Source organism: Etheostoma spectabile, chromosome 10 (assembly GCF_008692095.1).
Source record: "Etheostoma spectabile isolate EspeVRDwgs_2016 chromosome 10, UIUC_Espe_1.0, whole genome shotgun sequence".
In the NCBI taxonomy this organism is placed as follows: Eukaryota; Metazoa; Chordata; class Actinopteri; order Perciformes; family Percidae; genus Etheostoma; species Etheostoma spectabile.
The window spans coordinates 22629098-22644958 of NC_045742.1; the positions used below are offsets into that span (position 1 = coordinate 22629098).

The 15861-nt window shown below is 42.0% G+C and overlaps 2 protein-coding genes across 4 annotated transcripts in view; both read left to right on the forward strand.

The window, feature by feature from the left end:
* The window catches only part of LOC116696638 (serine/threonine-protein phosphatase 2A 55 kDa regulatory subunit B beta isoform), a 47688-nt gene extending 42437 nt beyond the window's left edge, over window positions 1-5251 (forward strand). For all 3 annotated transcript variants that reach the window (XM_032527738.1, XM_032527739.1, XM_032527740.1), the window contains exons 7-10: window positions 1122-1291; window positions 1865-1956; window positions 2047-2170; window positions 3270-5251. In XM_032527738.1, the coding sequence (XP_032383629.1) occupies window positions 1122-1291; window positions 1865-1956; window positions 2047-2170; window positions 3270-3425 (542 nt within the window). In that variant the 3' untranslated portion in view covers window positions 3426-5251. The remainder of the gene's footprint in view (window positions 1-1121; window positions 1292-1864; window positions 1957-2046; window positions 2171-3269) is intronic.
* Window positions 5252-5915: 664 nt separating this feature from the next.
* gpr151 (G protein-coupled receptor 151) lies at window positions 5916-8241 on the forward strand. The gene has a single exon (XM_032527741.1). It carries the CDS (start codon window positions 6241-6243, stop codon window positions 7558-7560), a length of 1320 nt encoding a protein of 439 aa, XP_032383632.1. The 5' UTR covers window positions 5916-6240; the 3' UTR covers window positions 7561-8241.
* The last annotated feature ends 7620 nt before the right edge of the window (window positions 8242-15861 follow it).

The window sequence follows — 15861 nt, forward strand, 5'->3', positions numbered from 1 at the left end:
CCACGCATACACACACAGATCCTACACACACACACACACACCACACACACACAGACACACAGACACACACACACACACTCTTTCTGAACCTTCTACATGAAAAAGCAAACAATCATACCATATCCCTTCCTATACTTGTAAATCTGAGACTGCTGGTATCAGCCAGTGTTAGATTGAGGATGGAGGGATGGAGGGATGGAGGGATAGGGGAGGATTGCCAAAGCCCCAGGACAGAGAGGGACCAAACAGCCCCCATGCCAACTCCCCAGGGACCCTATTATACACCTCTGGAGTGGAGCGGGAGGGAGGGCAGGGACACACACACATGCATATATACATGCACATATTGCACACACCCACTTATACACAAACACTAATTCGCTGACACACACACACACACACACACACACACACACACACACACACACACACACACACACACACACACACACACACACACACACACACACACACACACACACAAATCCAGTAGAGCCCAAATGGGCCCAGCACTTTGACATTGATTTGTTTTTCTTATCCCTTCTTCATCCCCCCATTTTTTCATATCTCACACCGCATCCCTCGTTAGACTCCCCATTGACACATCACAGAGCTATTCTCCAGGCCTCAGATGAGGAGGAGGGGAGGGGGGAATGGTGGGGGTATTTTTGGAGCGATGGAGAAGAGAGAGGGGAGGAAAAGAGGAGGAGGAAAGATAACTTGACAGCTAACGATGGTATGCCTGGCTCTTATCCCCAGTGTGCTGGCCTGCACACAGATCAGCAGCTGCCAGAATCAATATGAATCATAACCAATATTTACCCAGCATGCTGACCCACGACTCTCCCTAAACACACAGAGAAATAAGACCGTGAAGAGATGCAGCTGCTGCTGAAGCAATCCCTGCATCCAGGCATTGTTGTGGCTGTTATTGTTTGCTAATGACGGCCCCTCCACCCAAACAAAATCTGCTGTTTATCCTCTCGCTGCGAATGATTAAAAGACTTTTTTATAAAAAAAATAAAATTAAAAAAACCGGTCTTATAAGCAGCAACCTCCTACGGTGTTAAATGTGTTTTCTCTGTCAGAAGATAACTGCTTTTTGTTTTTTGCTCTGGTAGACTTTGAGGAGCCAGAGGATCCCTCCACTCGCTCCTTTTTCTCTGAAATCATCTCATCCATCTCTGACGTGAAGTTCAGCCACAACGGGCGCTACCTGATGACACGGGACTACCTCACTGTCAAGGTGTGGGACCTTCAAATGGAGAACAAACCACTAGAGACATACCAGGTAAGCTTTAATCTTGCTTTTATGTGCCTGTTGGACAGTTTGAAGGCTTCAAAGGAATCCCTAAATAACGGTCAAGCCAAAATCAAATCAAAACTTATTGATTTCAGACTAATCACTCAACATAATCCTGTTTCACTGTCGCCCTGCCAATCTGTAACTGTGTCCTTTCACTACACTCACCCCTGGGGAGCTTATTGAGCAGACTGTCCGTAAAAAGACAGATAGTGGCGGTGCTAAAGCAACCTGAAGGGCAAAACCTCCCACTGTGTGGTCACCGGGGTCAGATCCACACTGTCTGATCAGGGGAAGCCATCTTAGGGCAGTTTCATGATTGATAAGGCTATCAGCTGGGCTCAAGGGATTCTCTGTCCAATTCCAGCTCTGCCTCCACCTGCTACATCGCATCTTAGCGGTTCACCAGGTCTGGAGGGATTATTGAAACTAGAGCATATGGCAGTGCATCTTAAAGTTGTTCACTGATAGGCAGTGTGACGGACTTTAGATGCTGGAAAAGTGTGATCATAAACCACCAACTACTTCAGATATTCATGTTTTTGGTCATTTGTTTTTCAGGTTCATGACTATTTACGTGGCAAACTTTGCTCTCTGTATGAGAATGACTGCATCTTTGACAAGTTTGAGTGTGTCTGGAATGGATCAGACAGGTAAGATTGATTTCTTATCCATCCATCCATCCATCCATCCATCCATCCATACATCTCAATAACCCTCTTCTGTCCTCTGCTCCTCCTCAGCGTAATAATGACCGGCTCCTACAACAACTTTTTCCGAATGTTCGACCGGAACACTAAACGTGACGTCACACTGGAGGCGTCCAGGGAGAACAGCAAACCCAGAGCCATTCTTAAGCCTCGGAAGGTACATCAATACAGGACACCTGATATCTGGAAGTTCTATCTGTAAAGGAGAATTCCGGTCGATATCAACACGTATCTCTGTTGTTTATAAATGTGGAGTGCTGTCAGTAGAGGAAAAATGAAAACAATTGGTGCTGCCTACACCGTGTTAACCGCCTGCTAGAGTTAGCACTCAACAGGCTTAAACAGGACAAGTTTTAAACATCTTTTTAGCCTCTTAACATGTTCAAAATGTCATTACAAGTGCCTACCCATTTGCAGTGATTCCTTCCCAGTAAACAGTGAATCTGACTGCCGTAGATGTGAAAGAAATGAGTAAAAGTTGTGCTAATTCAGCTGTTTAGTTCCTGCACAACTTTCATGCATTTCTTTCACATCTACAGCAGTCAGATTCACTGTGTTTACTTGGAAGGAATCACTGGCCATGTTTAGAGGCTATAAACACATTTAAAACATGCCCTGTTTAAGCCTGTTGGGTGCAAACTCTAGCAGGAGGATAACACGGTGTAGGCGGCACCAATTTCTCTCTACTGACAGCACTCCAAATTTCTAACACAGCTACAATTCTCCTTTAAGGCAGCTGGAATTGGGTTATGTTTCCAGAGCCTTAACTTGACTTCACATTTGTTATTTTATAGATATCCTGATGACTGGGAATCTTCATAGATAAGCTAGCATATAATTATATTATCCAGAAATTGCATATCAAAATACACCTGCATTAGCAACTTGGCAACTAGCTTGTGAACACAAAGGAGCATTTAGCAGCTAAGAAAGACAAATATTTCCCTCAGGGGATATAGATAAAAATAAGAGTTCAAAGAAGAGTGGATATCAAACTTAATTGTCTGGTGGCCAGTAACACGACTCCAAATTAATGCTAATATTGCTCTGTGTTTCCTGAATGAGTATGAATAGGCTGTTTGCAACATATTTGTCTCCATCTACTACATGAGGTGATATTGTTGTGTTTCACAGCTTGTTCTAGTGCCCCAAAATAAATGAATACTCCTGTAACATCACTGAAATGTGTTTATTTGTGCTTTTAAAAAATGTGCACACTCATATCTAAACGCCTTCTTATCCCTACTGTCCTCCAGGTGTGTGTAGGTGGGAAGCGACGTAAGGATGAGATCAGTGTTGACAGCCTTGACTTCAGCAAGAAGATCCTACACACTACGTGGCACCCGCATGAGAACATCATCGCTGTAGCGGCCACCAACAACCTCTACATCTTCCAAGACAAAGTCAACTAAAGCTGCAGACCCCCTGACCCCCCCCCCCCCCCCCAACATGTGAGGGGGCTGCAGGGAGAGCTTGGGGTTGGAGAAAGAGAGAGATTATCCCTTATCCCCATTCTTCTCCTCCTCTCCCTTGTTGCTGCTGGTCTTGAATGTTGCCGCTCTGCTGAGGAAGCACAGAGATGAGTATCCAGTGAGTGAATAGTGGACAGTAGGAATTTTGGGAAGCGGGAAATTGATTCAACCTGGATACAGCATGAGGGGAAAAAAGGCTCCTCGAAATCAAGAATGGACTTTCATTCTTCAATTTGACTTCTAATTTAATTTATTTAGCCATGCGGACACCTGGAGAAGTTGAATCCTGTGCAACTAACAAGAGGATTGCTGCATGAATACTACGATGTAGCAGCCCTCTGGACCCTGGAGAAAGGGGTTGGATGTGAACATAAAATAGAGCACACAGACAGAAACCTCGCTTACATGATGGTGGCTCAGTCATGTAGCAACAGTGCCCCCTCTCTTTCAATCTGCTCATGCTACAGAGCATGTGATCGACCCTGCAGCCTGGAACTGAGGCACCGTATCAGACAGTGCAACCAGCTGCAGTATTCCTACAAAAGAGGAAGAGACTGTTAATGTCTGACCCCAGGAAGTGAGAGTTTTCTCTGCCTGTGTCTCAATATGGTCAGTCTTTCTTGTACCAATTCTGTGTCTCCCTGATGAGACTACTGTAGTCTGTAATGTGAATGAAGCCCAACCGGGCTATGTCAACGATTTTATTTAATGCTGTTGTTTTATTGAGTCTTTTGCTCGGTCAATGAGTCTGTTTAGAAGCTGTGGTGCCTTCTTTTGGTATGTGGGGGTTTGATGTAGTGACGGTGGGTGGGGGGAGGGGGTGGGGACTGAGTACAAAGGCAGGAGTGTGAATGTTTCAATGAAATGTTAACTTAGGAATGTTTCTCTTTCTCTAAAAAGAAAAACAAAAATAGCACCACTGAGCCGCTCAAGAGGAAAAAAGTGCTTGAAGCGACATCATCATAATTACATTACAGCACCGGCTACATGCTTGTGAGTTTAGGGCAGGACGCTGTGGTATGTACAAAGTAATTGTTGCATTTATCATATTGCAGTCAGTCTGATGTCATCAGTTTGCAAGAGACACGACAAAGCCACATTCATTTTTTTTTTTTTTTGCTAAATTACCGGTTGGAAGAAAAACTCCACCACGTTTACCTTGTTTGGATTGTACCAAAAATGATCTGTAGATGGTAGAACCGTGAACTTTTCATGTTGAACTATTGAACTTGAGATTTCTTGGCGTAACATAATGCTAGCGTAGCTCTTTTTTTGCATGCATTGGATCTGAATCTGATGAACCTGACAGCCTGCATTATAGATATTTGAACATCTACAGATCATTTGAGACACTATGCAAGTGAACTATTTTTGCAAGTTTGATTTAAGGTTGCTGCAGGGTCTGTCCACGTTCCTCCTCTTGTTAAAGATGGGTAAGGTGGAACAGTAGCAGGTAATGGTATTCAGCACTCGGCTCTGATCAGTTCAGAAATCCTCATTTGTTTTTAAGAGCCGACTACCATTGAGAAAATCATTCAAAGGTCTACATGAACTCTGTGACATCAGGGAATTATTATGTGTGATTCCTTTAAACAGTAATGTCTTCTAAACAACCTCCTTTGTGACACTTCTAATTGAAACTAAAAAAAAACATAAAAAAACTTTTATAGCTCAGAATGTATTGAAATGCAATTAATTACCATGCAGTCTTTATGCTTACTGGATTTTCTTTGAATAAAAAAAGAATAAAGATGTGCAAGTTGAAAGCCTGTTGTTGACCTCCTTACAATGCTGCTGACTTTAAATGAATGTAAACCAAATGACTCATTGATGCTTGTGGTGCAAGGCCGCCCTCTTGTGGATAAAGCGCAGGATATGTCAGACATGACAGTCTGGCTTGTTTGTTTGTTGCAAAAAAGGGAGAAAACATGCTTTTCATCCATTGGACAAAGCTAGTGGTTTATTTCAAATCACTAGCCACTGTTGCAATTTTCTTAAATTCTTTTGATTAGTAATTCAAATTATACTAATTTACCATTGTGCGAGCAAAAATCCAGCTTCCAAATAAAGATTTCTGATCTATGCGGCTCACACACAACAAACAAAAATGACAGAATCCATCTGGATTGCTGCCGGATGCTTCAGAGGATATATTTTATATACTGTTGGTAACAAATTCCAAAACGACATTGCTATATAACAAGAAAATAATAAAAAAAAGAAAAAAAGAAATAACAAAACATTCCACAGTTAGGCATTAGTATCTTCTAACTCAAGCTAAAAAAAATCCACACTGTAATTATTACTTATTCACAAACACAAACTAGAAACCCATACATTCATGTGTTTCACTGTGCACATTATGCAGAGTTTTTCTAATTGACCCTATGAGGTTGAAGTTGACGCGCATTTTGTCAGCTGGGGACAGCAGCTGTCAATCAAACTGCATCTTTATAACCAGTGGCAGAAGCAACATCACCATGTCTCACGTTAAACCCGGGGACAGACACGAGCTCCACTGTGATTATTGATCGTCCACCGATACCGTCTCTGATGGGATTATTCTAACCGGTTTTGATAGAGAGTGGTAGTATTGCTACTGAGTGGTAATATTGATATATTAAAAACTCCGATAAGCTCTTCAATTCTTGATAATCGTCTACCCAGACACATTTTTCTTCTTCTCCTGGCTGCTTTTAAGTTTTTAATTTTTTTAATCCTTTCTTCTCATATCGGCTCATTTTCAGAAAAAAAAATGGATAAATTGAGTGGGAACAATGAGACTGTGGTGAACAGCTCCATAGACAAGTGGTCATTCAATGAACGCGGCTCGTACCAACATCTGGACCCCGGGGAGCTGAGGGTCCTGGTGCCAGCTATTCTGGGAGTCATCTGTGTCTTGGGTGTGGCTTGTAATCTCACTGCGATGGTTATCTTGTTCTCCAACGCTCACAGGGGCAAACTCTCCCTCATCAACTCCCTCGTCTTCAACCTGATGTTTGCTGACGTGCTAGTGCTGTTGTTCACGGTGCCCTTCAGGGCTGCGTCCTACTCCAAAGCTAGCTGGAATCTGGGCTGGGTGGTCTGCAAGACGGCCGACTGGTTCCTCCAGTCCTGCATGGCAGCGAAGAGCTTCACAGTAGCTGTCATGGCCAAAGCGTGCTACCGCTACGTGTCAAACCCCACCAAGCAGGTGAGCATCCACCTGGGTTCCATGCTGGTGGTGTTCCTCTTCATCTGGTTTTCCGCCTGCTCTGTCAGCATCCCTCACTGGCTGTTTGCCACACTGCAGAGGGAAATCCGCGGGCTGGTGTGTGTGCTGACTGTTCCTCCTGAAGCCCGGGACTTCATGGCTGTGTACGTCAAAGCATACCCCTTAGGGGTCTACTGTGCACCTCTCTGCTTCGCACTGATGTATTTCTTTAGGGCTTATAGCCAATGCCAGCGCCGCTCCAGTAAAACTCAGAACCTGCGCACCCAGATCAGATCCAAGAAGCTCACCTTGATGCTGTTTAGCCTGACTGTGGCCATGGCTATTCTCTGGCTTCCACAGTGGGTGGTGTGGGTTTGGGAGCGTCACGTAGCGGAGAAGGAAATCGAAGGAGCTAAGCCCCTCATGTCCTCTCTTCCCCCTCTTCTAACCCTCTCTGCCCAGCTGCTCACCTTCTCTCTGTCCCTCGTGAACCCTCTCATCGTCCTCTTCCTCTCCGAGGAGTTCAGAGAGGGCTACAGGGGGCTGTGGAGGCGCCTCACCCTGCGCAAGCAACCTCCTCCAAAGCCAAAGCCCGGACCTCACAACCCTACACCTCTCCAGTCGCCTTGCCCCAGACCAGAGACTTCGGGCCAGCTGGGGGGAGGGAGGAGCCTCCGACCAAGCTTCAACCAGGGTCCCAGCAGTGAGGCTCAGCCCCAGCCTGAGCAAGAAGGGAAGAAAGAAGAAGACAGGCTGAGCCTCAAAGATGGGATTGTCTTGCTTGATGTGGAGCAGTTCTGGCACGGGAGGGAGAATGGATCCAACGCAGACGAAAACGATCCAGTGCCGTGGGAACACCAGAGCAAAGAGGGAGAAAAATAACAACCACCTTCCAGCTGTTCTTCAATAAAGTCCTCAGACAGCAGCAGCTTCATCAACACAACTCAGTTCAAGGACTGCAGAGAGCTCCGCCGTTAAGCATTTGTGTTGTGTCAACTGTGGTTAGGATATTATTCAAAGGTAAGACATGCAATCAGTGTGCAGTACAAGACTGAACTATAAATAGAGCAGCATCATCTGTAAATATGATAAATATTACATACTATTGTCAACTTGTTGTGTTTTTGTTATTTAATGAGGAAGAACACATTAAATAAATTACTTTTGATGGCTATAAATAAAAGCTTTTGGCAATGTTCAATTCAATAGTACACAGTGTATGTATATATATTTTCAGCGTGTGGCGAACGTACATTGTAAGTTGTCGTAAGTATTACACAATACTGCCCTTTGATTAAAGTTTTTAATTACTGGTGAGCTGCAAGACGTCTTCTGGGAAAAATCTTAATTTGGCATCTTAATTGGGAGGTAAATGTTAAGAACGCACTTATGTGCAGTCATTGTTTATGTATACCCTTTGGATATTATTGATCTTGATGTAGGCAGTTACTTACAGTATGTAACAATGAAAGTTTATTTCCTTTCAACTTTTTGTGAAAGAATATTGTGTATCCGATTGACCAGTGTTTCCAATAAAGGCAATGTTGCCAGCGTGTGATAAAATTGTCTTGTGGTGTCAAAGATTAACACACACACACACACACACACACACACACACACACACACACCACACACACACACACACACACACACACACACACACACACACCTTAATTGAGATGGATCAGACATCAGAGGATAGATTCCTGCTGACATCAGGTCATTAAGCATATTTTCATAAGGGCATCCATTAGAGTTGCCAAGGGTTCTAATTAGAGGTAAAGAGCTTTCGTCTGAACTCTGAACGTGTCAGCGTGGACTCTGTGGGAGTCTCAAAAGAAATCCTCTATTCATTGACATGAATACACATGACACGTCAAAACCTCACAATTAAAAGGCTCATAATCCACATACAAGGAAACTGTGCCCCAATTGATGTATCAATAGATGTGTTAATATGATCATTTTGTCTGATGTATCAGCAACCCAGCTGTGCTGAACATGCAGCCACATGTAAATGATGCTTCTTTTAACTTTAATCAAAAAGCTACAGTCCAAATTGTACATGGGGTCAAATATATAAGGTTTGAATAATAAGACGTAAAAGTAAAAAAAAAAAAAGAGAGAAGAAGAAAATTTAAGATGTAAGAGTTATTACCAAGAAACCTTGCAGCTCTTTTTGCTGCCTACCCTCCCTTATGACATTTTCCTCTCATTAATCATTTATGTTGACCTTTTATTGCCAGAGGCGAGCATCTCAATCAGAGCAACACTTAACTTTATAACCCACCCCATGAGTCCCTGGGGGTGGTGACTCAGCCATTAACACTGAAGGCAATAAGCTATGAACTCATTGTTGGAATGCAATTTTAACCTTCACTGTATAAATAGAGAAACGATTAAAAGGTTATTGTCCATTAATAACACAAGAGTAGTAACTTTGAACATTGATGATGCTATCTTCAAATACACTATGTGACAAATGTTTCCAGCTGGTACCGTTTGACACCTCTAGCATTTAAATGAACCAGTGAATCTGCAGTTGTAGTTTTATCACATTTTAGTAAAAGGCCTGAAGCTCCTAATTACTGGTAAACAACTGGTGCAATCCAGGCCAATCCATATCTAAGATATATGAAATGCCTTTAAAGCTCCTACATGCCTGTAGAGTTTTTGTTTTTGTTTTTTTTGTTTTTTTAAATCAGACCTACATTAGGCCAATGTGATGGGACAAAGGGAGAACTGCTTTGATGCAAGGTTTGGGCTTCCAATATGTAAATGTCCAATCCATACTTTAAAGGGGTAAGGGAATGGTTATATAGAGAATTTCACGCTGTTCCTTAAGGTCTCCTAATAGGGAATGTAACATTGTTTGGGCTTACAATTGCCCAAATGCTTTTTTATGGGTCCTGTTGCTCCCCTGGTAATGGGTCTGGATTGAAACAAGAGGTTTTCTGTCTTATATGGTCTGCTCATGACTAATTAGATGAGCTGCGCTCTGATTGGTTGAGCGAAGCAAATACACACACAGTGGAGACAAGACACTGCAATGTTAACATTTTTTGCCTGCTATTTCATTACTACATTTACTTCTGGTCCTTTTTATAATGTGAGATATCAACTATGTAAAGGTCAAATATGTGATGTTTTACGAAAATTGATGGCTAATTGCAAATTTGGTAAGACGGTGTCGGACTTCAGGAGCTCCACACAGTCAGACGATACAGCGGCAGCCCAAGGCGCTCCATACCTCCTCCTAACAAAATCACGCCATTTCACAAGAACGGCTTATACTAAATAAATAGGCAAAAGTGTAAGCTTTGTAAAACCTTAGGGTAGCTGTGATATACCGTGACAAAATTCAAACTGTAAATATACTATAGTTAATCCGAAAGTGAACCCGGGGTCTATGAAAGGACGGGCGGCGATGCAGCAACACAGGCAGCACAGGCTGGGGAGCGGCGGCGGCTCGTTGGGCCCAGCCCGCCCTTTCACAGACTCCGGGTCTCTTTAGGCGTAGCTGCTAGCTAGGCTAGGTGTCCTATTGAATCCTGTGGCAAAGATCGCCGCTACACTTTTGGCATAATTATAGTATATTTACACTTTGAATTTCCTCACAGCATGTTTATCACAGCTACCCTCAGGTCTTACAAAGCTAACACGGCGGTGCTGCCGGTGTTGCACCGGATTAAAACAGTGCATGAACTAAGATAAAAAATTGCGTTGGCCCATCTATCTACAGCTAGGGAGACCATTTTAAGCCCTGCTTCAACAAACAGTGGCATATTCCTTTAAAAATCTTTCAGTGCGATGACCCATTTATTTCATGACAATGCATGCTCACCGCAGCACAGGTATATTTCAATATTTCTTTTCAGGTATGTTTCATTCTGCTTTTCTGATAAACACTAATATCATGACAAGCGCACTAACACGATGAAAAGCTTTTTGCTTTCCACACACACCTGTGTACCTGTCCCTGCTTACCACTGTGCTTTCCAATGATCAAACACAAACTGCACATGCATAAATGTTACCAACGTGATACATAAACAAAACCAAAAAGAAAAACTACTAAATGGCTCCAACAATGCCTATGGTACAGCTGCTCAGAGTTTACACTTCTCTTCACTTTTGGGACCCTCTCGTATCCCTCGGGTCAAATTGACCAGTGACTTATGTAGGGTTTTAAAACCAATTCTGAAATAAAATTTTACATCATAATCTATTAACAAATATTGTCTATCTCAATTTCAAACAATTGAGATAACATACAGTATATGTTTAGGGAATGCAATCAGTCTCTACTATAACACAATTAAAAATTGACATTTTTGCCATAAGGTTATAATTCATGTTAAAAATACACTGTGGAAAAAAATAAGTGGTATTGGGAGCTGTAGGCTAGATGGAGCCGGCTAGGCTAGGACAGCGGTGGGTGCATCAGATTACAACAAGCACAGAGATGAGAAGGGTATGTATGAACTTATCTAACTCTGGGGGATATGGTGAATAAGCTAAAGTCCCAATACGTTGGCAGGTTCATTTACTTCTCTCTTGCTTAATTTGCACCATCACTTTGCATAGGCCTTTTTTCATAGAAGACATTTTAAGATGTCACAGTAGGAAAAGCACAGGTGTAAACAATATAAACTACAGATGGGTGAATTCCATTAAGCTGCTTTGATTTCAGGGTCCTGGCATTGTGCGTGCAGGCTCACTGTGGGTGCATGCCAGGTTCTTAAATTGCATCCCCGGTTCCTCCACTTGCTTCCCTTCCATGCGCCTTAATCCGTCCCACCGAGGAAACACGGGTGACACGCAAAGTAAAATGTGTTTATAGAGGGATGAGACATCCTTTCCTCTAAAAGCGTCACATAATTTTTTGGTTATATGGGCGGAGTTAGGAACAGCTTTTACCTGCACAGCTTCCGGCAAGGCTGCTCTCAAGTATAGCTCCTCGCCCCCAGCAAGGAATACGAGCTTTGAGACGGCCTTCACAAACCAGGGCCAGAACAACTTCTGGTTCAGCATAGGAGCGAGGATATCTCACTCAAGGGAACTGAGAATCAGCCTGTCAACCTCACTCGAAAAGAACATAGCCATCGTTGGTGTTCTTAGTAACACCTGTTTTTTATACAATCACAAGTCAAAAGAGGCTTGTTTGAGATGAGCAGAGCCTCGCCTGTAAAGTGGACGGGAGCAGGAAGCAGCAGCAGTGGGCCGTGACAGAAATCTGAGATCAAGTCTGACAGTAAGTCCCAGAAACACTCACATCCTGTTAGGTCCAATTCCTATTTATTAAAATGGTTTCAAACCCATATATCAGCTTGTACACAGTCTTCACTTGTTTTAATTATGACAGAATTGCCTGTTTAAATGCTCCAGAGGGTCGATCTGTTGCTGATGTTCATATACAACAAACAGGAGATGATCTGTAATCTGAACGTATTTAGTCTCTGACTACTAAAGGTCACCATCAGCCACACAACGTGTTGTATTCTGTTAAGAAAATAAGCTTTCAATTCAGACAAATATCTATCAAAATCTCTCCAATCCTAAAACAATGGAAAGTTCATAAAAAAACGTCATCTTGTTGAGTCTGTAGTGAACCACTCAGCTGTTAGATCAGCTGAGAGCCAGGTGTTTCCCATCATGCCCTGGGTCTTGCAGTCGGTGGAGAGCAACTGCGCCACCTGGTTCTAAAAACTGTGGCCGCCCCGATATCGTGAGGTTATCGCTGCCCACGTGTGCATGACGTCAGAGCAAGTCGGGATCAAGTCGTACCCAAATCTAACCAACACATTTTCAAAGACCCAACACAGCCATAGTACACCATGCCAGCTGTTCTCACTTATTGTGTCTGATGGGACCTTGACTGCCAGACTGCACTCCTGTTAGTTTAGTTACATCTTGGTCAGGACAACATACACATTTATCACACTGGCTGTCTGAATTTACCCATAATCACCCAAAATCAGAGCAGAAAGGAGGGTCTCATTGGGATAAGAAATGAGTGGTAATCAACGTTACAAGAGGAAAAACAAGTCAGGCTTAATGAGGTCATAGCACAAGGCAGGGGAGCTTTCAGCAGGTAAGATCCCCTCCTGGCTGCGCCCCCCGCTGTGAGGGGAGGCAGGGGTGTGTTGCCCCTGCATTTTATCTCTCAGCCAATCATCATCTCTAATACATGAAACTCCACAGGAAGTGACATGCCAGCTAACACTAATTATGCTCCGCAGGAGAGGCTGGCTGCAATTAAGCCACATGCTTAAACCTTTGCCTGCCAATGTCACATCTCCCTCTAAGTGACAGCTACCTTTGCCTCCCTTTGGTCTAGTGGAAGATCAGTCTGGAGAGAGTCAACCAGGAAGTGTGTGTGTGTGTGTGTGTGTATTGAAGGAAGGTTGGTTCAGGGGGTCTAGCCTTAGTCTTTTGATTAGAATAAATCAGACAGCTTTCATCTCAGTGAAGGATGTGGAGATTTAAAGGGCATGCACATTTCAGCATTTCCAGCAGTGCTAAGAGGGGGTGTCATTGAAACCTAAACATACTCTATTGATGTATAATCAATCAACTGAAAAGCAAAGGAATGTGCTTTGACACCCAAAGGCCTCCTCTAACCACACAACCAAAACGGATGGCACAAATAAGTGGATCAAGGAAGTGATGTGAATGTAAAGTGAAACATTTTAATTTGGCATATATATATATATATATATATATATATATATATATATATATATATATATATATATATATATCGGTAAACAAATAAAAGGTGTTGCTTGTAGAGATGAACCCACAGACAAATAACATCCAATGTTGCATGTCTGTGTTCTAGCATCTTTCAGTTCTACGTTTGGGTTTTTAGGCCCAAAATTACATTATTTTGGATCAGTCATAACATTACTGCTTCCGTGGGAACGCTCTGATAAACCCACTGTACCTGGGGCACCAAACAGCAGACAGGAACTATAGCAGGTGAACAGTGGGTCCATTTTGCAGTTAAAGAGACAGATATTTCCCTTTGAAGTTGGTGGGCACTGAAACAGAACTGAAAGTAGAGTGAATACTAGACTTACATTCCTCATGGGGGCTAAAACACGACTCCAACTCAATGCAAAGTTGCTCTTTTTCTACTTCACGTGCAAATAAAATGTTTGCCATTACGTTTTCGACAAGCCAACTTCAAAATATGAGGGACCAACGTTGTGCTTCCGGCGGGCTGCGCTGCCCCCAAGCGGCCAACACGTGAATTAACCCTCCTGTTGTCCATTTTCTTAAAGTTTCCATATCAGAAATTGATGTTTCTATCAACCAAAATGTCCAAAGTAATTACGTGGATGTTTCCATACGACGATCCTTGCAAGTGAAATAAATCAGTTCAATACTTACTTTAAATTGTGGGTGTTTTATTCAATTTTTATGGCATTTGAAAAATAAATTGATAAAAGAACGTTGAAAGAAATTGACAAAAAGGACAGAAAAATATTTTTTTTTAAAACGCTTAGGAAGAAAAAAACGTTAAAAAGTGCAGAGGAACAGTGACAAAAAGGGTGAAAAAAACGTGGAAAAAGTTAGAAAAACATCGGAAAAAAGGTGGTGGGACAAAAAATATAACAATAACGACAAAAAAGGGGGAAACACATCAGGAAAAAAGGGGGAAAATGAGGACTATACAAGGGTTAAATTAAGACTACATTCCCCAAAAACTTATTCCTTTTCCACAAATGTCTCTGCAATATTCAGCTGTTCAAGAATGATTATTCTCAAACCGTGGTCAATCCTTACAGAAATGAAATCACATTTTACAAATTAGGTAACAAATTACAACAAGGAACCCAAAATGTTGAGTAGGCTAGTTACCAGGGAACAAATAGGAAAATCATGAGAAACTATTAGTTAGTAACTTCTAATCCATTTTATAGAGTAGCTTATTATTAGTTGATGATTAATTTCATCACATGTCATTTTAGCTGACATTTTTATTAAAAGCGACTTACATTTGCTATATGTGTCAGAGGTTGCACGCCTCTGGAGCAACCCAGATCTCCTACACCAAAGGCATGTAACTTATCCACTGCCATAATTAAATGAGAAACAGGTGAGGAACAAATCAGGAATACTGACAACATCAGTTACATGATAACTGGTGAATAATGACTTTCCTACTAACTCCTAACAGAGGAGTGTAGATGATGAATTACTACTAAAAAGCACAAGGGTTGTTTCTAGTTTTGTGTTGCGCACAGCTGGTCAGAGTTAATAACAACTCATGAAGAAAGTGGTATGCATGAGCCTTACCATTATCTAATGATTTATTAATATAGAGGCCGATCTCTCAGCCTGTTTTCTGGTAACAAATCATCATCTACTGTATAGTCCACCATTTGGAATTATGGGAAAGTAAGATATCATTAACAAATCTGGAGCGACTTGATAATTATTGGTTCAACAATTATCAAGTCGCTCCAGATTCATTTTGCAATTAACTTATTTTAACTAATCATTAGCTACGCCACATGTGTAACTAGGATTTACTAATCACCAGTCCCTCTATTAAATGTGATTAGGATTTACTTATTAACCTATTGTTCACCCAAGCGGGCAGTTCTTCATTCATTCCTCATTTGTTCCCTGGTAACTTAACTAACTTTTTTGTAAAGTGTTACCAGTAATTTGTTACTACACTCTACAGTTCTATGACAAACAAAATGCATGCAAATACTTTTACTTCCCCAATCTTTTTATTTTTTATTTTTTACCAAGCATGTTAGCAGAAACAGGTTAGCAAAAGTACTCCAAATTAGATACAGTAGACTCCCTGACTGACTGTAAGTTATAGTGCAAAACAATAGGCTTGCCTTTGTTCTTCTTAACCTTGGGCTACTGTTAAACACTAGATTAACTTTCTTGCAGTTTTGTGAGGTGCACCAGCAGATCATTTGGTTGTATAAGGATTGGCAAAAGTGGAACATACCGAATCTCTGAACTGTTTTTCAAAATTGCCCTAAATGTAGAAATTGTTTTGTGCATGAATTGCTGCTTGCAGCTATTTTGAAAGGTGTGACAATCCAAATGTCTGTCAGTCATTCGGTGAGCTACTTCGGAGCCTGCTCTTGCATCTAGAAAACAATTCTGGTATGAATAAGATCACATGCACTGACAAAACACAACCAG